General features: G+C 42.9%; 1 protein-coding gene across 1 annotated transcript in view; it reads left to right on the top strand.

The window, feature by feature from the left end:
* The first annotated feature begins 2,453 nt into the window (after nucleotides 1-2,453).
* Nucleotides 2,454-21,563, top strand: part of LOC120053907 (breast cancer anti-estrogen resistance protein 1-like) — a 116,141-nt gene continuing 97,031 nt past the window's right edge. The window contains exon 1 of the mRNA XM_039001209.1: nucleotides 2,454-2,933. Within this exon, the coding sequence (XP_038857137.1) occupies nucleotides 2,922-2,933 (12 nt within the window). The 5' untranslated portion in view covers nucleotides 2,454-2,921. The remainder of the gene's footprint in view (nucleotides 2,934-21,563) is intronic.

Genomic DNA, 21,563 nt, shown 5'->3' with positions numbered 1-21,563 from the left:
TCCTTAGTTTCATCAGCTGTCTAGGTGGCTGGTCTTAGATGATCCCGCAGGTGAAGAAGCCGAATGTGGAGGTTCTGGGACATGCCACACCTGTCAGATGGCTGGATTATCTTGGAAAGGGAGAAATGCTCACTAAAAGGTATGTAAAGAAATGTGTGCACCAAATCTGAGAGAAATTAGCTTTTTGGGATCTTTTATTTCAGCTCATGAAACATGGGCCAACAATTACATGTTCTGTTATATATTTTTGTTCAGTATAGTTAACCAAATGGCTACCCAGACTATCTGCATTGAACTTTTGCTGCTGCCTCTGTTTATTATCTATCCTGTTGCCTAGTCACTTTAGTCCTAGTTATATGTACGTACATTATCTTCCTCAATTACCTCATTCCCCTGCACATCGACTCGGAACTGGTACCTTGTGTATATAGCCAAGTTATTGTTACTCATTGTTTATTTACAGTATTATTACTTTTCTATTATTTCTCTATTTTCTCTCTCTGCATTGTTGGGAAGGGCCCGTAAGTAAGCATTTCACTTTTAGTCTACACCTGTTTACGAAGCATGTGATGAATATAATTTGATTTGACATTTCTGTACAGGCTCCTCCACCAACACCAGCACCCACCACAGCCGAAACTAGGCCTGCAGTGGCCTGCATGATTTATTCTACACTGCTGTTACACACACCTCTCTCTCCCTCTCTCCTTTCTTTCTCTCTCTCTCTCTCTCTCCTTTCTCTTTCTCACAGACTAAGCAGATGAGCAGTCATCCTCATCTTTATTCAATTGCTCCCGCACCCACACACACTCCGAGAGAGAGACCAGTGCACTCTCCAGAGCTGTGGAGAGCAAGTCATCATTTTTATTAAAATACACCTGCCCTTATTTATTTTCTGTTTCTTCTCTTGGATGGTTAAGTGACTTTGGGAGCCCCAAGTAATTCTCCCAGCTTGTCTCCTTCCTACACTGTGCTCACTTCCACCATGGCTGTTACCCTGCAAATGCCTTTTAAACTCACTCACTTTGTCACCGTTTCTTATGCTCAGTTTAACTTGACCACTGTTCACCTCTCACCTCACCTGTATGTAGGTGGTAGTTGAACTATTCTCATCTGCACAACCTGTGCTTGACCGTGACGTAAAAATAGATTGGAAGAAAGACAAAGAGGATGGATAAAGAACAGGTTAAAGGAGTATGGAAGAGAGAGTTGGCTGGGAAATAACGATTTAGATTATATACAGTTGCTGTGCTTTTGTCAAGGGAAGGAAGTCTTATTATAGTGTGAAAAACCAACTGCAACTGTAACCTTTAACCCTCATCTCAAAACTTACATTAACTTGAAATACAAATCTTTACCCACACTCTGACCCTGGCTTAAACTCCTACAAAATCCCAATTTAACCTCTAAAAGAGGCCCCCCTGTGGTTTTCCACATATAGGTGGTTGGGTGAGCCTTAGTTTGCCGCTAGGAATGCCTGATATATCTGACACACATTTCACGTCTTCACCTCCAGGCATGTGTAGCTGTCTGTCACCAAATACCATTGTTTCAAGTTGATTTTAAAAAGCCAACACCGTTGGGAGGATAATTATAATCACTGACACAAGAATCTCAAATAACAGCAGGAGCAAATGGTCCGGATGCCTTCCCCTCCCTGCTATCCAAACACTAAAAGCTCTGCTAGAGGCTTTGGTAACACTTCTTTATAAGTTGTTATGAGCATATTTGAGCCGTTATGTCTTATTACAAGGCTTATAATGTTATGTCTCCCAATGCATCAAACTGACTGTTATTTAGTCCGGATAATTAAAGGGGTCATACATCTTCATAAAAAGTCTTACAATGCATGATTACTAAAACCTTCTCTGAGGTGTTGCCTGTACACTGTCATCGTTTCTTAGCACAACTTATTTCCTACCATGAAAGTGCTTTTTATGGTCCACAGTGTTAATTTATGCATTTGGAGAGAGGCTGATCATAGAGTAGTGCATAAGGTGATTTGTGCAAAAGGTGTCCCAAAATCACTTCAAAAGAAACCTACACTTCAACCTAGGCCACTTTATTGTATAGGTATATTTTCCAGTTATTAAACTTCACATTAATTGGTGCAATACATTTGACAACATCCTAACCTTCAGATGTGGATACATGACCATAAGTGTATCTAGGCCTATTGGACAATTCACCCACGATAGCCGACAACAATGTAGACATTCCCTTTAAGTGGTAACCTTGGGGAGCTCAGAAATTATTCTGCATATATTTCAATAGATTTATTTAGGAGAGCATGAGTTTAACATGATAAGGTAGGGCAGGCCTTATCACGACAAAAACCTTAATCTTATTGCAGCCTCTTCTTTTTGATGGTGGAAAACGGGAGACCATCCCTTTAAACAAAACTTGACGGTTTCATTAGAACCGTATAGAGCGCAGCGGTCTTTCGTGCAGCAGCAGTGATACACGCAGCAGGCGCAAGACTGGAGACAATCTTTTTTTCATTCTGTTTGACACTGAACGCAAAGTTGCGATTTAAAAAATTATATTTTACATTGGATTATTGATAAAATTAACTAAACGTGTGACATAGAAGAACAAGAGGAGAGTGTTTACGGTGTGTTGGAGACGGGAGCTCTGGACGTTCATGAGCTGGACTGCGCCGCATTTGGTGGGCTGCTCCTAGCTTGGAAAATCCCACCATATCCCTGACATTTATTCCCAACTCAACCTGAACGGAGAACTGACACTGACGTAGATGCATTTTAAAGGAAAAAGATGGAATAAAGGCTGACATCGAAGGCGTCCTGAAGAAAATAGCTTTTTTGTTGTTGTTGAAAAAGTAGCCTACAGCTTCTTAAATAACCTATACATTTTTTTTGTAGTCAATAGAGGCATAGCCTACTCTAACAACACATCACAAGATGTCTGTTCCGGTAAGTGTTATTTAAAGGTTACTATTTAAATCCTCTATTGGAAGACAACCATGTAATGATGTTACATCTGGCATGAACTTTCGTTGCCTACAAAGAGATGTCAGCGATACAATGTTGCCATTGCCAAGTGTCATTTTCGTTTGCTGCTTAGGGAGTTACTTTGTATTATCATTGTACTACCACTGTTATAAACATATTTATTTTCACTTTTTTATCATTTGTTAAAATGTACACACTAGGAGTGCAAGGCCCGACACGCACTGCTTGCTGGTCTGGCAGGCTGTTCTTGTCAACCTGTCACATTTGACTGGGATGGGCATAGTAGTGCCAACGTTGCAGCCTGAGTTTTGTCAGTTGCAAAGCATTAGGTTAAACCTTTACTGCAATTATGTTACCACCTGTAGGCTATAGTTTGAGTGTAATGCCAAAATAATTGGTCTTGGACACTTAATGCTTCATGTGACTAGGATATGCAGTTGTGTTGCAGAAATGTTTTTCTTTCTGTTGTCTTCTGTTGGTTTGCCAGCAGTCTACCATTAAACCAACAGCCTGCAAATCAGTAAAAAAAAACAATTTTGTACCCCAGTAATAATAACAAAAGGTAACAGTTCCATCCTTTGATGTGTATTGGACTTGTGTATTGTAGATATTGACATGACTCAGTTCTCCTTCGGCAAGTACTGTTCTATCTAGCTTGGCATGTGTTATTATGCACACAGATATCTGAAACGGCATGCTCTAACCTGTGGGAAGCGTCCTTCTGCAATATGCATCTCAACTCCACCAGTTTGTGACGACATCCCCAAGTTGTTTTTATCATGATGCTTCAAATTCAGAGCTCATTGTTTTCCCCATGTCAGGTTTAGGGAGTAGAATGTGCTGCAAGTCACACTTCTACGAACACTGAAATATATGCTAGTTTTCCTCAGGACAGCGAAGGGCTGATTACAGAGTTGTCTCCTATACACTGAGATATACTGTATAGAGGCCTCTTTGCCTGTAGATCATCTGGATATATAACATTATCACCTATGCTAACTAGCCTCATGCCATTAGAGCGATGTAATGGACAACCTTTACTTCCTTGTTTGTTTTGCAGAGTGTTTGAGCAAATGGTACAGCACATTATGAATCAGTGTATTAGGCTATGTGTTATTGTCTTGAGTAAGACTGTGCACAGTTTCAGCTTGTGTGGGTTGTTGGTTTGGTTTTTAATGTATGTTTCACCCTCAGTTAGATATACTCTGCACTGTATTCAACAAACACAGTCCAGATTGCAGGTCCCATGTCTTGGGGCCTGGGCTTGATGGCAACAGCTGTTCTCTGTGCATTCAGGATGACATGTCTCATGAACGCCATGAGTAAACCCAGCACCTCATGCCAACCAGTCTGAGTCCTTTCACCTGGCTGCCTAATACGTCACTGGGAAATCAACATCACACGTCACTTGGGTGTGACTGTCCACCCAATCCAGTGGACAAATCATTGTCGCACACTTTTCCATTGCGTAGGTGTTATTCAAGATTTCCCATAGAAATCATGTTAGAAATGGGGGTGCTTTGGAAGATGGCTGGTGTCCAACAGATTGTTTCCATTTGTACACTATTATTCTTTCAGTAATAGTGTAATACCATTGTTGTTTCAACATTATAGCTTTCAGTATAACGTCTGCTATCCATTTGATTATGTGTATTCTTTTTGGGAGTGCAGATTTGTCAAAGCATCCAATGTTGTTGCTTGGGTGATGGGTGTATTTCCTCGGTGGCCTGCCAAAATTCTAATAGACTGGGAGTCCCTGTGGAGAGTTTCCTCCTGCTGTATTTGATGTATTAATTCCTCCAGTCAACCATATTATGGGGGAAATTAAACTGATGTTTGCATGAGATCAGCCCGTAGAGTTAAGCATGCTTAGGTGAACAGGAAGTGCTAGTAGTAGCAGGGGTCCCAATGCTCCAATGCTGCAAGGCTTAGATGCTAAACACCATGTCATTCACCAATCACATCTGTGGCTTTTTAGTCATTCCTCCTTTGATATTATGGATTTAACATTTGTTATTAGTAATTCACTGATTAACTGATAGCTTGCTTACAGCATGCTGTACATTTACTATAAGTAGAATATAATAGCGTCAATAGCAATTTTTCTGTTAATGCCGCTGTAGATAGCGTGCTATTATACACTATATATACAAAAGTATGTGGACACCCCTTCAAATTAGTGGATTAGACTATTTCAGCCACACCCATTGCTGACAGGTGTATGAAATCGAGCACACACCCATGCAATCTCCATTGACAAACATTGGCAGTAGAATGGCCTTACTGAAGAGCTCAGTGTCTTTCAATGTGGCACCGTCATAGGATGCCACTTTTCCAACAAGTCAGTTCGTCAAATTTCTGCCCTGCTAGAGCTGCCCCGGTCAACTGTAAGTGCTGTTATTGTGAAGTGGAAACGTCTAGGAGCAACAACGGCTCAGCCGCGAAGTGATAGGCCACACAAGCTCACAGAACAGGACCGCTGAAGTGCGTAGCGTGTAAAAATCATCTGTCCTCAGTTGCAATACACACTACCGAGTTCCAAATTGCCTCTGGAAGCAACGTCGACACAAGAACTGTTCGTCGGGAGCTTAATGAAATAGTTTTCCATGGCCGAGCAGCTGCACACAAGCCTAAGATCACCATGCGCAATGCCATCACGCTTCACCATCTGGCAGTCTGACAGAATCTGGGTTTGACAGATGCCAGGAGAACGCTACCTGCCCCAATGTATAGTGCCAACTGTAAAGTTGGTGGAGGAGGAATAATGGTCTGGGGCTGTTTTTCATGGTTCTAACTAGGCCACTTAGTTCCAGTGAAGGAAAATCTTAATGCTACAGCATATAATGACATTCTAGACTATTCTGTGTTCACAATTTTGTGGCAACAGTTTGGGGAAGGCCCTTTCCTGTTTCAGCATGACAATGCCCCCGGGCGCAAAGCAAGGTCCATACAGAAATGAGTGAGAGGTTATTTTCCTGACACCACACTCCAAGGGCCCTCACCTCCTCCCTGTAGGCCGTCTCGTCATTGTTGGTAATCAAGCCTACCACTGTAGTGTCGTCTGCAAACTTGATGATTCAGTTGGAGGCGTGCATAGCCACGCAGTCATGGGTGAACAGGGAGTACAGGAGAGGGCTGAGAACGCACACTTGTGGGGCCCCAGTGTTGAGGATCAGCGGGGTGGAGATGTTGTTTCCTACCCTCACCACCTGGGGGCGGCCCGTCAGGAAGTCCAGGACCCAGTTGCACAGGGCGGGGTCGAGACCCAGGGTCTCGAGCTTGATGACGAGTTTGGAGGGTACTATGGTGTTAAATGCTGAGCAGTAATCGATGAACAGCATTCTTACATAGGTATTCCTCTTGTCCAGATGGGTTAGGGCAGTGTGCAGTGTGAATGCGTCGTCTGTGGACCTATTGGGGCGGTAAGCAAACTGGAGTGGGTCTAGGGTGTCAGGTAGGGTGGAGGTGATATGGTCCTTGACTAGTCTCTCAAAGCACTTCATGATGACGGAAGTGAGTGCTACGGGGCGATAGTCATTTAGCTCAGTTACCTTCGTTTTCTTGGGAACAGGATCAATGGTGGCCCTCTTAAAGCATGTGGGAACAGCAGACTGGGATAAGGATTGATTGAATATGTCCGTAAACACACCAGCCAGCTTGTCTGTGCATGCTCTGAGGACGCGGCTAGGTCGCGCATTAGATATGCTGATACAATTTAGGGAGCCTTGTTTTCAGATTAGCCTTGTTAAAATCCCCAGCTACAATAAATGCAGCCTCAGGATATGTGGTTTCCAGTTTACATAGAGTCCAATGAAGTTCTTTCAAGGCCGTCGATGTGTCTGCTTGGGGGGGATATACACGACTGTGATTATAATCGAAGAGAGTTCTCTTGGTAGATAATGCGGTCAGCATTTGATTGTAAGGAATTCTAGTTCAGGTGAACAAAAGGACTTGAGTTCCTGTATGTTGTAATAATCACACCACGTCTCGTTAGTCATAAGGCATACACCCCCGCCCTTCTTACCAGAGAGATGTTTGTTTCTGTCTGCACGATGCGTGAAGAAACCAGGTGGCTGTACCGACTCTGATAACCTATCCCGAGTGAGCCATGTTTCCGTGAAACAAAGAACGTTACAATCTCTGATGTCTCTCTGGAAGGCAACCCTTGCTCGGATTTCGTCTACCTTGTTGTCAAGAGACTGGACATTGGCGAGTAGTATACTCGGGAGCGGTGCACGATGTGCCCGTCTACGGAGCCTGACCAGAAGGCCGCTCCGTCTGCCCCTTCTGCGGCACCGTTGTTTTGGGTCGCCGGCTGGGATCCAATCCATTGTCCTGGGTGGTGGACCAAACAGAGGATCCGCTTCGGGAAAGTCGTATTCCTGGTCGTAATGTTGGTGAGTTGACGTTGCTCTTATATCCAATAGTTCCTCCCGGCTGTATGTAATAAAACTTAAGATTTCCTGGGGTAAGAAATAATACATAAAAAAACAAAATACTGCATAGTTTCCTAAGAACGCGAAGCGAGGTGGCCATCTCTGTCGGTGCCGGAAGTCCCACATACTTGTGATCATGTAGTGTAGTTTACAGTATAGAATACTTTTTTAAAGATGCATACATTTGGGGAATATGCATATCCTAAATACAGTACAAGTTGGCTTATGGACACATACAGTATACATAAATAAAAACATGTCATTGTTAAATGGAACCTTTATTTAACTAGGTAAGTCAGTTAAGAACAAGTTCTTATTTACAATGACGGCCTACACCGGCCAAACCCGGGCGACGCTGGGCCAACTGTGAGCTGCCCTATGGGATTCACAAGCACGGCCGGTTGTGATACAGCCTGGAATTGAACCAGGGTGTCTGTAGTGACGCCTCTAGCACTCAGATGCAGTGCCGTAGACCTCTGTGCCACTCGGGAGCCCAAATGAATGCATGCAGCTGTATGCACATGCATTCATAATATACCATGAATTCATGCAAAATACATAGGGGAGAGTGGGGTAAATTGAGCCATTTTTTACATTCAGCATCACCGTCAAGGGAAATATAGCATTCTTTCTAACAAAGATATTTACATATTTTAGGATGTTGTGTATCCCTGGAATAATCAGAATTCATCTAAACATTACATTTGAAATCATAGCTTTACCAAAATAGGTATTTTGGCACAACTTACCCCAGGTATGGGGTAAGTTGAGTCACGCGACAGGGTAAGTTAAGCCGCCAACAAATTTCTGTACTGAATGAAGTATTTCCACCACCTCAATTTACCCCAAGGCAAACATTTTGACTATATTAGCCGACACAGCTACAAGGATGCACTTTCATGCTAGTTTTAGGATTTCATATTGAAGCTTATAGAGACCCCAACTGATGTAACAATCTTAAAATTATCCACTTTGGTTTAAATACAAGCATCATGAAACCTCTTACACAATACATTAATTTGTTTATTTTGACCTCACTTGCACCTTTTCCATGTGGTTTCTTCCTTCACAGACTACATGAAATGATGACCACTTCCTAAATATTTGGTCAAATTATACATTTTGTGTATGGTTTCCTAGAAACAAGGGTAGCTCAACTCTGTCTAATCTCCCCTACATACACGGAACAAAAATATAAACGCGCTCATGCAACAATTTCAAAAATGTTACTGAGTTACAGTTCATATAAGGAATTAGTCAATTGAAGTGAATTCATTAGGCCCTAATCTATGGATTTTACATTACAAAGAATACAGATATGCATCTGTTGGTCACAGATACCTTAAAAACAGGAAGGGGCGTGGATCAGAAAACCAGTCAGTATCTGGTGTGACCACCATTTGCCTCATGCAGTGCGACCCATCTCCTTCACATCGAGTTGATCAGGCTGTTGATTGTGGCCTGTGAAATGTTGTCTCACTCCTCTTCCATGGCTGTGCGAAGTTGCTGGATATTGGTGGGAACTGGAACACGCTGTCGTACACGTTGATCCAGAGCATCCCAAACATGCTCAATGGGTGACATGTTTGGTGAATATGCAGGCCGTGGAAGAACTGGGAAATGTTCAGCTTCCAGGAATTGTGTACAGATCATTGTGACATGAGGCCATGCATTATCATGCTGAAACATGAGGTGATGGCGGCGGATGAATGGCACGGCAATGGGCCTCAGGATCTCGTCACAGTATCTCTGTGCATTCAAACTGCCATAGATAAAATGCAATTATGTTCATTGTCTGTAGTTTATGCCTGCCCATACCATAATCCCACCGCCACCATGGGGCACTCTGTCCACATTGTTGACATCAGCAAACCGCTCGCCCACACGACGCCATACATGCAGTCTGCCATCTGCCCGGTACAGTTGAAACCGGGATTCATCCCTGCAGTCAGGTCAAGACCCTGGTAGGACGATGAGCACGCAGATGACCTTCCCTGAGACAGTTTCTGACAGTTTGTGCAGAAATTCTTCAGTTGTGCGAACCCACAGTTTCATCATCTGTCTGGTTGGCTGGTCTCAGACGATCACGTAGGTGACGAAGCTGGATGTGGAGGTCCTGGGCTGGCGTGGTTACACGTGGACTGCAGTTGTGAGGCTGGTTGGACATACTGCCAAATTCTCTAAAATGACATTGTATAGGCGGCTTATGGTAGATAAATTAACATGTCCACCGGATGTGCTACCTGTCCCAGACCTGCTGTTTTCAACTCTCTAGAGACCGCAGGAGCGGTAGAGATACTCTTAATGATCGGCTATGAAAAGCCAACTGACATTTACTCCTGATTTATTATTTGACCATGCTGGTCATTTATGAACATTTGAACATCTTGGCCATGTTCTGTTATAATCTCCACCCGGCACAGCCAGAAGAGGACTGGCCACCCCTCATAGCCTGGTTCCTCTCTAGGTTTCTTCCTAGGTTTTGGCCTTCTAGGGAGTTTTTCCTAGCCACCGTGCTTCTACACCTGCATTGCTTGCTGTTTGGGGTTTTAGGCTGGGTTTCTGTACAGCACTTCGCGATATTAGCTGATGTATGAAGGGCTATATAAAATAAACTTGATTTGATTAAATTCTCTGGGAACAGCTCTGGTGGACATTCCTGCAATCAGCATGCCAATTGCACACTCCCTCAAAACGTAAGACATGGCCTTTTATTGTCCCCAGCACAAGGTGCACCTGTGTAATGATCGTGCTGGTTAATCAGCTTTTTGATATGTCACATCTGTCAGGTGGATGGAATATATTTGCAAAGGAGAAATGCTCACTAACAGGGATGTAAACAAATGTGTGCACAACATTTGAGAGAAATAAGCTTTTTGTGCGTAGGGAACATTTCTGGGATCTTTTTAACATGGGACCAACACTTTACATGTTACGTTTATATTTTTGTTCAGTGTATATGCATACATACATTCATGCATGCATGATATGGCCTATTGAGAATGAAGCACCACTATAGATTATTACTATCTTTGACATGAGCTGAGTCTCCCCAAGGGCACATCTCAGCTCAGCTGCAGCCTCTCTCGCCCCTCTCCTTCCCTCCATGCCAGTAGTCAGGCAGCTAAGGACTAGGGTTGCAAAGGGAGGGTATATTACTGGAATCTTTTAAGTTTTAACAGTAAACTACAAGAATTCTGGTATCTTTTCAAGGATTTTATGTAACCTATCACAAGATATCTAGTGGCCCTTTTGGGTACTTCAGATTATCATCGGTGTCTGTAATTACACTATATCTGGCCGTCTGTGTGGCCATAACACTTTTTAAAAATAAAGGAAATAATTAAATAAGATTTTAAAATAAAAAATAGAATGACAAAGCTGTACAAAATTATCTTAAATATAAATGATCAAATTAGTGAGTACCATTGGTGTTTAATATGAGGGTTTCTTCAATTTTTTTTTTACACTTATTTATTTGAATATGTCAATATGTATTTGTTGTCAATGTTTTGGCTCCAAACTATTGCCAGTTGAGAAAAAAGTCAATATTTGAACAAGTTGCAGGGGTAATTGAAAATAATGCCATTGTTGATTAGATGCTTTTTCATTAATTCTGCTATTTTCTCTTGAACCATATGGTCTATCTACTAGAAACTCATGGACAATATGGACACAGATATATAAAAATGTATACTAAACATGAAGTTATTCAAGTATAAATTACCATTGTTAAGATAGATTGCCATAGATAATTACCTAAATTACTGAAGATTACGGGAAGTTACCGGTAGCTTTGCAACCCTACGCAGGACATATGGGGGTTAAATGGGACGTCTTCATAGGCTTTATCCACAGCCCTCTGATATATCCCTGTCAGAAGCCTGACATTTGGCGCTTGTCATAGATGATGCTCCACATACATATTAATAATTGGTGCTAAGGCAAGCCTATGCATTTCAATGACCCAGATCAGGCCCTGGCTATTTGTGTGAGTTGCCTGGGCAACAGTAAGCCATCAACCTCCCTCCCCTTTCTGTGTCTATCACGTACATCTTCAGTATACTGTATAGGTCCACAATTCATTATCTCACAATCTCACAGGGTTGGTAATAGGACACAGCCATCCAAAATGGCTGTGTTCCCACAATGGTGCAACTAGTTAAGAGACAAATATACTACAGTGCACATCGATGTAGCCTATTTATAATTCACACGCACGCACGTGCATGCACATATGCACACAGGCATTCAGGCACGCACACACATGAACACTAAGACATTCACACACATTGATCTCCCCAGCTTGGCTGCTCTCAGCAGATTTCAGGCATTCTTTTATCTGTGTTTAGAGTGATGGCGTCTCCCCTCACCCTCCAAGTTCACACACACACACACACACACACACACACACACACACACACACACACACACACACACACACACACACACACACACACACACACACACACACACACACACACACACACACACACACTTCCACTGGAGCTAGGGAAGCATCTTAATCCAGCAGTCAGCTGACACATCCATTTGTTTACAACGGACAGCTCAGCAGAAAATATTATATTTATGCTACAAACAGCTGCAGGTAGAAATATGAATATCAATTTAAACATATATATATTTATACTGCCGCATGTCTCTTTTTCCTATGCATATTTTAGACTAAATAAACCATCATCAGGTTTCATCCATTGCAACTGTCCATTATTTAGTTACACTGAACAAAAATATAAATGCAACATGTAAAGTGTTGGTCCCATGTTTCCTGAGCTGAAAAGAAAAATCCCAGAAATGTTCCATACACACAAAAATCTTATTTCGCTCAAATGTTGTGCACAAATTTGTTTACATCCCTGTTAGTGAGCATTTCTGATGAGTATTTCTGTGTGTAATAAAGCCCTTAAAACTCATTCTGATTGGCTGGGCCTGACTCCCTAGTGGGTGGGCCTGGCTGCCAAGTGGGTGGGCCTATGCCTCCCAGGACCACTCATGGCTGCACCCCTGCCCAGTCATGTGGAATCCATAGATTAGGGCCTAATGTATTTATTTCAATTGGCTGATTTCCTTATAGAAAATTGTTGCATGTTGCATTTATATTTTCTCTTCCAATGGCACTGTGTGCATGCCGGAACATTCCAGAGGGAGGGAGGGAGGGAGGGAGGGGACTCTTCAAGAAGATTGAGTATTGGTGTGTGCCTATGTGTGTTTTAGAGGAGAGTGTGTAAAGTGCAACACTTATATTCTTCTACTGTCCCCCATCAATCTCTGTGTCGCTATACAGTATTTGTGTGATAATGGTATCTTATGGGAGGACTGGGTACTCTTGCATTTATTGTACGTTTGTGCGCATGCTTATGTGTTCATGTACATGCTCAGTGTGGGAATGCTCAGTATTGAATAGGACTGTGCTAAAATGGAGTTGGGTGCGTGTATGTGTGCGTGTTTCAATGTGTGTGTGTGTGTGAAACCTTCTCTGAGACCGTGTGAGAATGCTGTTCTCTGTGTGACAGTGGACTGGCAGCAGCAGCCTTCTCTCAGCCAGGACTCTGTAGCTGCTGTTAGTTATTATTCTCTTGGCTCTTTCTAGTGGCTGCACATGCCACTCTATTTGGCGGCTCTCCCTCCCTCTATCTATCTCTCTATCTCTGTCCTTCTCTCCTCTCCATCACTCTATTTGTCTTTCTGGTCATCTCCCTCCTCTCCTCCACCCACCCTCTTATCCCCATCCCATTTCCATCTTTGTCCCATCTTCTTCTTGTTTCAGTTTCTTCCATTGTCTTGGTACTGTATGTGTTGGACTGTAGGTACAGTATACAGTGTATTGGTCAATGGGGGACAAGTCAGTGTGAGATCTAAGCAGGCCATCTTTTCATTTCAAGGTCTGGTGTCAGTTTCCTCACACTGTCAGTGTGATGTGCATATGCAGGTGTATGAGAGTACATTATGGATTGATGTACTGCAACTGCATGTGTCATGAGCAGTACGTTGGTGCAAGATGTTTAGCTCCATACAATACGGTTGAGGTAAGAGAGGGTCAAATTGAGCAGTTGTGAGACAGACAGACAGACAGATGGTGAGAGTGTGTGTGTTTTGGCTGTTCCTTCTGCAAAAATGTCCCGTCCCTGGCCTCGTAAATCTCCTGGCTGATCTGCCTTCGCAGTGTTAATGGCCGCCCATCGATCAAGCTCTCATGTGTAAGCTATCGCCAACGTGCGACGGGGTTAGGGGCGAGCTTAGCGATTTAGTTACCTGGGAATTGGCCAGTCAATATGGCAGAGAAGGACAGTGCCGGTCCAGAGAATTGATCGTCATTTGAAATGCAAAGCTGTTGGCAGCAGAGACGAGCTAGCGAGTGAAAGGGTCAACTGAAGAGCACGAGCGGGAGAGAGGGGGATGGGGAAGGAGAGAGAGAAGCATGGAGAGAGGGAGGAGGGGGGGAGGGGGTACTTCTACAGCATCACAATGCCAACTGCTGCCTCTGCAGCCACAACATTGTGTTCAAATACATACATTGTTATGCAGCTCCTAGCAATAAGACACCCCCCTCATTTAGTCCTAATCTCCTCTCTTATAAACCTCTAGTAAACCCCCTGATGATTCCACAACAGCATGACATTCAGCAACAGCATTCCATGAAACACAGGACTAATGTGTTTCTGATGAAGATTTAAGACAGGCTCTAGTAGTGGCTCAGGGAGTTAGTAGGCTACTGTACCAGGGCCGTGCACAGACCTTTCAGGGGAAAGCTGCTCAAATATACAGTACCAGTCAAAAGTTTGGACACACCTACTCATTCCAAGCTGTCATCAAGGCAAAGGGTGGCTACTTTGAAGAATCTCAAATATAAAATAAAACTTTTTGGGTTTCTACATGATTCCATATGTGCTGTTGCATAGTTTTGATGTCTTCACTATTATTCTACAATGCAGAAAATAGTACAAATAAAGAAAATCCCTTGAATGAGTAGATGTGACCAAACGTTTGACTGGTACTGTATATATTTCACAAGTTGATAGGCTAATTATGTCATCCATCTGTCTATTCTTGATTTAATCTTGTCTTTACATATACTAAATAATATATTTGTGAATTTTGTTTTGCTTTAGAATGGACCGTATAAATGCACTTAAATAGTGAGTGGAGGAAGCTTTTCCTGTGGTTCATTTTCATGCCAGCCAGGTAGGCTATACACCTGTTGTAAATACAAGCAATGTGCTAAATATTAGGAAAGTTGAAAAATAAATATAGTAAGCCTAACCTATAGAAAGCTGATGGGATCCTCCTATTTTTAGCAGAGGCCACCAGTCTGTTTTCTCGTGCATTTGCATAGCCTATAGAAATGTTGCGTAACATGATCTCATGGGCTCTCATGAAGTGTTTGATTAGATTTTCAATTACTTTGCATTGATGTCAGAGTGATTAGAGGGACAATAGAGTGCTGAGTATCAGGCTATTAGCAAGTTTGGTAGGCTACTTATTGACTATTAACAGCATCAGAGCTTGGAGAAGCCTAATTACCGTGACTAAACGGTCACGTGGAATTTGACTACATTCATGACTCGTGACCGCCAGTGTGTCGGTAATACGGTCAGCGCAACAGCCCTAGTTGTGCCTCGCAAGTGCTACACCAACTGATCTATTTTGTTATCAAAGCTCAAGTTTTTAAATATAATATGGTCTGAGAATAACCATATTGGCAGGCCAGGCATATAGCCAATATGCTGTGATAATGTATTAGGCCTACTGCACAAAGCACATTTTATTAGGTTCATGTTAAATGTTTTAAGTCATGTTTAAAAAAAAAAAAATCTTAGCGGTAGATCTCGTCTCAGACAGACAGACAGACAGAGACAGACAGAGACAGACAGACAGAGACAGACAGACAGAGACAGACAGACAGAGACAGACAGACAGAGACAGACAGACAGAGACAGACAGACAGAGACAGAGACAGACAGAGACAGACAGAGACAGACAGAGACAGACAGAGACAGACAGACAGACAGACAGACAGACAGAGTCTCTGTCTGTCTGTCTGTCTGTCTGTCTGTCTGTCTGTCTGTCTGTCTGTCTGTCTGTCTGTCTGTCTGTCTGTCTGTCTGCGTGCCCTGTGAAACCCTGTAATCCGTGTCCACTGCATGTAAGGAGCCTGTAATCTGTGTGAAGGTTACAGGTGCTATTTGCATTTACATTTCCTAAATCACTGATGCATTATGAATAATGTATGCACAGGCTCAGCGGATCCAATCTGGTGATTGATGGATTACGACAGATAAATTAAGGTTTATGTTTCCATCTTTAATTCAGATATTTAGTGCCGTCTGCTTCTGTGCGCCTGAACCATTCAACGTATAGGGAAATCTCTTTGTGTGGTCTTGTGTTATAATGGAAATGAGAATGGATTACGGCATTATGGGTTTTACGATGATACACTAACCCATGGATGACTGTTTTATGTATTTTTCTGTACATTTGAAAGGGGGGGGGGGGTGTCGCTCTCGCTCTCTCTCTTTGCTCTTCTGTGTGACCATCAGACCCATCAGTCCCCCCTCTCCTCACCCTAACCCCCCTCTCCCCTCCCTGACCCCCCTCACATCTCCCTTACCCCACTCTCCTCTCCATGACCCACCTCTCCCATCTCCTTTCCCTGACATGTGAGCCTACTCTTGGTGGAAATGTCTCATTCCTTGTCAGCGAGCCCTGTCTCTCTGCTCTGACCTTTCTACTGATGGGAGCTAGGCTGATTGGGGATTTAGAGAAAGAGCAAAAATATATCAGAAAATAAGATGAAAAAGATGAGGAATAGAACGACAGTTATACAGGTAACTGCCAAAAATAATGGAAACACTTGTGTAAATGAGGGATACAAAGTTTATTGAAAGCAGGTGCTTCCACACAGGTGTGGTTCCTAAGTTAATTAAGCAATTAACATCCCATCATGCTTAGGGTCATGTATAAAAATGCTAAGCAGGCCATTATTTTGTCTACCATGGCTTTGATGACAATGCCCCCATTCACAGGGCACGAGTGGTCACTGAAATGTAACCCAAATCCCATGGCCATCTCAGCCGCCAGATCTTAACCCAATTGAACACTTATGGGAGATTCTGGAGCGGCGCCTGAGACGGCGTTTTCCACCACCATCAACAAGACACCAAATGATGGAATTTCTCGTGGAAGAATGGTGTCACAAACCTCCAATAGAGTTCTAGACACTTGTGGAATCTATGCCAAGGTGCATTGAAGTTGTTCTGGCTACTGGTGGCCAACAACCTATTAAGACGCTTTATGTTGGTGTTTCCTTTATTTTGGCAGTTATCTGTAGAGCTAAACAGAGGGAAAGGTTTTCATGATGGTGGCTCTATTTCAGTTACCCACTTGTTGGTGACCTTTTGTGTGGGACTGCCCCTATCCCCCTAACCCTCATCAATGCAGCTGCAGGATTTACGTTGCATCAGCAGCACCATAGTGTTAACCGAACATTACGGCTCCCATTTCACTTGCGGGGCGACCTTTATGTGCCTTGTGCTCTTCTTTAATGCCAGTTCCGGGATTAAGCCTGGTTTGTGAAGGATAATGAAAGGACTCCACACATTATTACTGCGGCTTTGGGGGGAGAGGAAGTCATTCATGGACAACAAAGAAGCTTGATTTGATAGAAATTTGATTTTGAAGATGGATTTCTCGCACAAAATCACCCTTCACCAGCTTGAGTGAAGACCAATTTTCCCTTTAGAATCTTATGTTTGTGTAATTGTGAGTCACGGGAGATTATTGCTGCCCTATGATCACAGTCCGTCCACACACACACACACACACACACACACACACACACACACACACACACACACACCCCCCCCCCAGTGCCCACACCAACCATGCACATAACACACATGCCACTCACCTCTATTTAAGTGATAATGCCCGAGAAGCCGGTGTTTGGAGGATATATTGGCACGAGTGTTGTTAGGCCCGAGACGATATACTACTATTTAGATATAATCCCCACACAAGTCTATCTCTTGCATCTATCGCTAACTTACAGTCAAGTCAAAAAGTGCAGCCAGAATAACAGCAAATTAGCCGCATTTGCATTTATTTAAGCTGTTTTCTAGGGACATTTATTTGGATACATCCATAACATTGAGCTAATGAAGCACGATCTCGTCTGGCATAGAAAATGTGCTCACTCCTCAGGACGCTGTTGTTTAGAGGAGCTAGCCAACAACACCGCTAACACAATCACTTCAAACTGAAGCTGGAAAGACTGCAAACAAGCTGCATTTTGTTTAGTTTTACCATTTTTCAGTTGACATTTCTTTGTATATATCCATAAAAATGATGCCAGCTGATTCATGATTTCGACTGGCTGAGAAAAGCTGTTTGCCTGTCTGTCTCGTCCCGACTCCCAACACGGTCATTACCATGGGACAGTTGGAGATCAAATTTCAATATTGAAACAATGTTGCAAATGTCAGAGAGACAGACAGCAAGGTTTATACAAATATCTGCTGTTGAAAACGAAATGTTAGTCTAAAAGAAATGTGAGATAATGTCTACATGCTTTTTATAGTGGAGATCAAGTTTATAAATTGCTTGGCTGGGCTGATGAGACAGTGGATTGTGCAGTCAGATGGAACAGAGTAAATAGGCATTTTAAAGTCATAGATTTAGCCGGTGGTAATTTGTGGAATAGACACCCGCTGGAATGCAGTTTTAACCAATCAGCATTCAAGATTAGACCCACCCATTGTATAAACATGAATATACATTGTGACAGTCTTTCATTCACACACATGTAGACATACACAATAACAACACACTCAAGACAGTTGGAGACTATTTGTAATGATATGTGTATGGCAGGTTTTTGTTCTTGGAGCATCTCTCCACTTGGAGAGGACTGTGCGGCTTAGTTGTGTTTTTAAGCTCCTGGCAAGCATTTTGGTTGAACTCCTGGGAGCTCAGTATGCTCATCAGTAAATATTAATGTTGCTCAAATGACTTTTATATCCATACTTATGCTCAGAGCGTAACACTGTGCCTTTTTAATACACACAGGATGTTAGATTTCAGTTCAGTCAGCGGGTATAGTTTTTAAGATCCGCTAACTCACTCGTAAAAACGGTGGATTATATTAATGCAGAATTTAATGTTTGGCTAAAGCCAGGATTTTGAACTCAGATGTCCTTATAGACTGCAGATGTGATATTTTGGAAGACTAGAGCTCAGATGGAAAGCAGATCTCTGTTTGGTTCCAACTGGTAGTAGGGACACATGGGGTACCTCCACCACTAGCTCCTCACTCCCACTAGGACCTCTGATAAGCAGGTGCAATACGGTTGTTGGTGCCTCTTCCTCCACATATGCTCTTCTAGATGTCCTCAGACAGAAGGTGTACTGATCATTGAGGTCAGAGGTCAAAGGGAACAGCTGTTACCTGGTCTTCCTGGGGTTAGATTGGACTTCCAGATCAGTGTAAGATGGCCCTGGTTCATATTTGTCCATGAGGTTTGGTAAGGTTGTTATGACAGGGTTGGCAGGGCCTTAAGGTGACTACAAGCTTCACTCTATTGATCTATGTCCATGCGTTCATGTGGAGTGGTATTTTTGGAGTAGCTGACATCTTTTGGTAACATGATATCCTCGCCGGTCCCACTCCCATTCACAACGGGGCGATAGCAAAGTTTTTGTTCCTTCATTTTGTGAAAGCAAGAAGAGTGGCCGTCTATTGATAGCAGGGTTGCCATGTTTGCGTTTTTTTTCCGGCCCAAATTGGGCTACTTTGAAAACGATGTCGCAGGTGGGTTGCAAGTTTTTGGGCTACTTCTAAGTTTCACCGCAGGCCGCCATGGCATTTCTCTTTAAAAAATATATATATTTCACTGTGACCTGCTGCTGCTGACAATCAGGCAGTGAGGAGAGTGAGTGTGGAGAGTGAGTGAATAGAGTGAGTGAATAGAGTGAGTGAATAGAGTGAGTGAATAGAGTGAGTGAGGAGAGTGAGTGAGGAGAGTGAGTGAGGAGAGTGAGTGAGGAGAGTGAGTGAGGAGAGTGAGGAGAGTGAGGAGAGTGAGTGAGTGAGTGAGCGAGTGAGCGAGTGAGCGAGTGAGTGAATGGTGGGGAGGGCTGGATGGGTGTGTGTGTTGAGAGAGCACTGCAGCATGCAGCTTAGTCCACTATTGTCTGAGTCACATGAGTGAGAGGAGACAAAGCAGCACACGTCGTGACAACTTTTTACCAGTTGTAGGTAGGCTGTTTAACTTGTCATTATGCCTGTAATCACTAGTTATTACTTCTAAACAAAATACATTTTTGGGTGGATTCTTGTTGTTTGGTTTACTGTTTGAACAGTCGCTGAGATTATATTTGGTTATCAATACAAAATAGGCTACTTTGATGAATAGCCTATATAGCCTATACAGTGCATTCTGAAATTATTCAGACCCATCGACTTTTTCCACATTTTGTGTTAGTCTAATTCTAAAATGTATTAAATAGTATTTTTCCTTCATCAATCTACACACAATACCCCGTAATGACAAAGTAAAAACTGTTTTTTAGACATTTAAAACTGAAATATAACATTTACATAAGTATTCAGACCCTTTACTCAGTACTTTGTTGAAGCACCTTTGGCAACAATTACAGCCTAGAGTTTTCTTGGTTACGATGCTACAAGTTTGGAACACCTGTATTTGGGGAGTTTCTACCATTCTTCTCTGCTGATCCTCTCTACCTCTGTCAGGTTGGATGGGGAGCGTTGCTGCATAGCTATTTTCAGGTCTCTCCAGAGATGTTTTTTGGGGTTCAAGTCCAAGCTCTGGCCCTGGGCCACTCAAGGACATTCAGAGACTTGTCCCCAAAGCTACTCCTGCGTTGTCTTGGCTGTGGAGCAGATTTTCATCAAGGATCTCTCTGTACTTTGCTCCGTTCAACTTTTCCTTGATCCTGACTAGTCTCCCAATCCCTGCCACTGAAAAACATCCCCACAGCATGATGCTGCCACCACCATGCTTCAACATAGGGATGGTACCAGGTTTCGTGACGTGAAGCTTGGCATTCAGGCCAAAGAGTTCAATCTTGTTTCTCATTGTCTGAGAATCTTTAGGTGCCTTTTGGCAAACTCCAAGCGGGCTGTCATATACCTTTTACTGAGGAGTGGCTTCCGTCTGACCACTCTACCATAAAGGCCTGATTGGTGGAGGTCTGCAGAGATGGTTGTCCTTCTGGAAGGTTCTCCCATCTCCACAGAGGAGCTCTGTCAGACTGACCATCGGGTTCTTGGTCACCTCCCTGACCAAGGCCCTTCTCCCATGATTGCTCAGTTTGTCTGGGCGGCCAGCTCTAGGAAGAATCTTGGGGGTTCCAAACTTCTTCCATTTAAGAATGATGGAGGCCACTGTGTTCTTGGGGACCTTCAATGCTGCAGAAATATTTTGGTACCCTTCCCTAGGACTGTGGCTCGACACAATCCTGTCTCTGAGCTCTACGGACAATTCCTTCGACCTCATGGCTTGGTTTTTGCTCTGACATGCACTGTTACCTGGGACCTTATGTAGACAGGTGTGTGCCTTTCCAAATTATGTCCAATCAATTGAATTTACCACAGGTGGACTCAAATCAAGTTGTAGAAACATCTCAAGGATGATCAATGTAGGATGCGTCTGAGCTCAATTTTGAGTCTCATAGCAAATGGTCTAAATACTTATGTAAATAAGGTACTTTTGTTTTTTATTTTTAATATATTTAATACATTAACTTTGTCATTATTGGGTATTATGTGTAGATTGCTGAGAAAAAAATATTTGTAATACATTTTAGAATAAGGCTGTAACATAACAAAATGTGGAAAAAGTCAAGGGGTCTGAATACTTTCTGAAGGCGCTGTAGATCAGATCAAGGTACCAATAACAACACTGCCCCCTTTATCTTTTTATTTTTTTATTGAACATTTATTTAACTAGGCAAGTCAGTTAAGAACAAATTCTTATTTACAATGACAGCCTACCCCGGCCAAACCCTCCCCTAATCCGGACGACGCTGGGCCAATTGTGCGCCGACCTATGGGACTCCCGATCACGGCCGGTTGTGATACAGCCCGGGATCGAACCAGGGTCTGTAGTGATGC

This window comes from Salvelinus namaycush, chromosome 9 (genome assembly GCF_016432855.1).
Source record: "Salvelinus namaycush isolate Seneca chromosome 9, SaNama_1.0, whole genome shotgun sequence".
NCBI lineage: Eukaryota > Metazoa > Chordata > Actinopteri > Salmoniformes > Salmonidae > Salvelinus > Salvelinus namaycush.
This window is presented reverse-complemented; position numbering and strand designations above follow the sequence as displayed.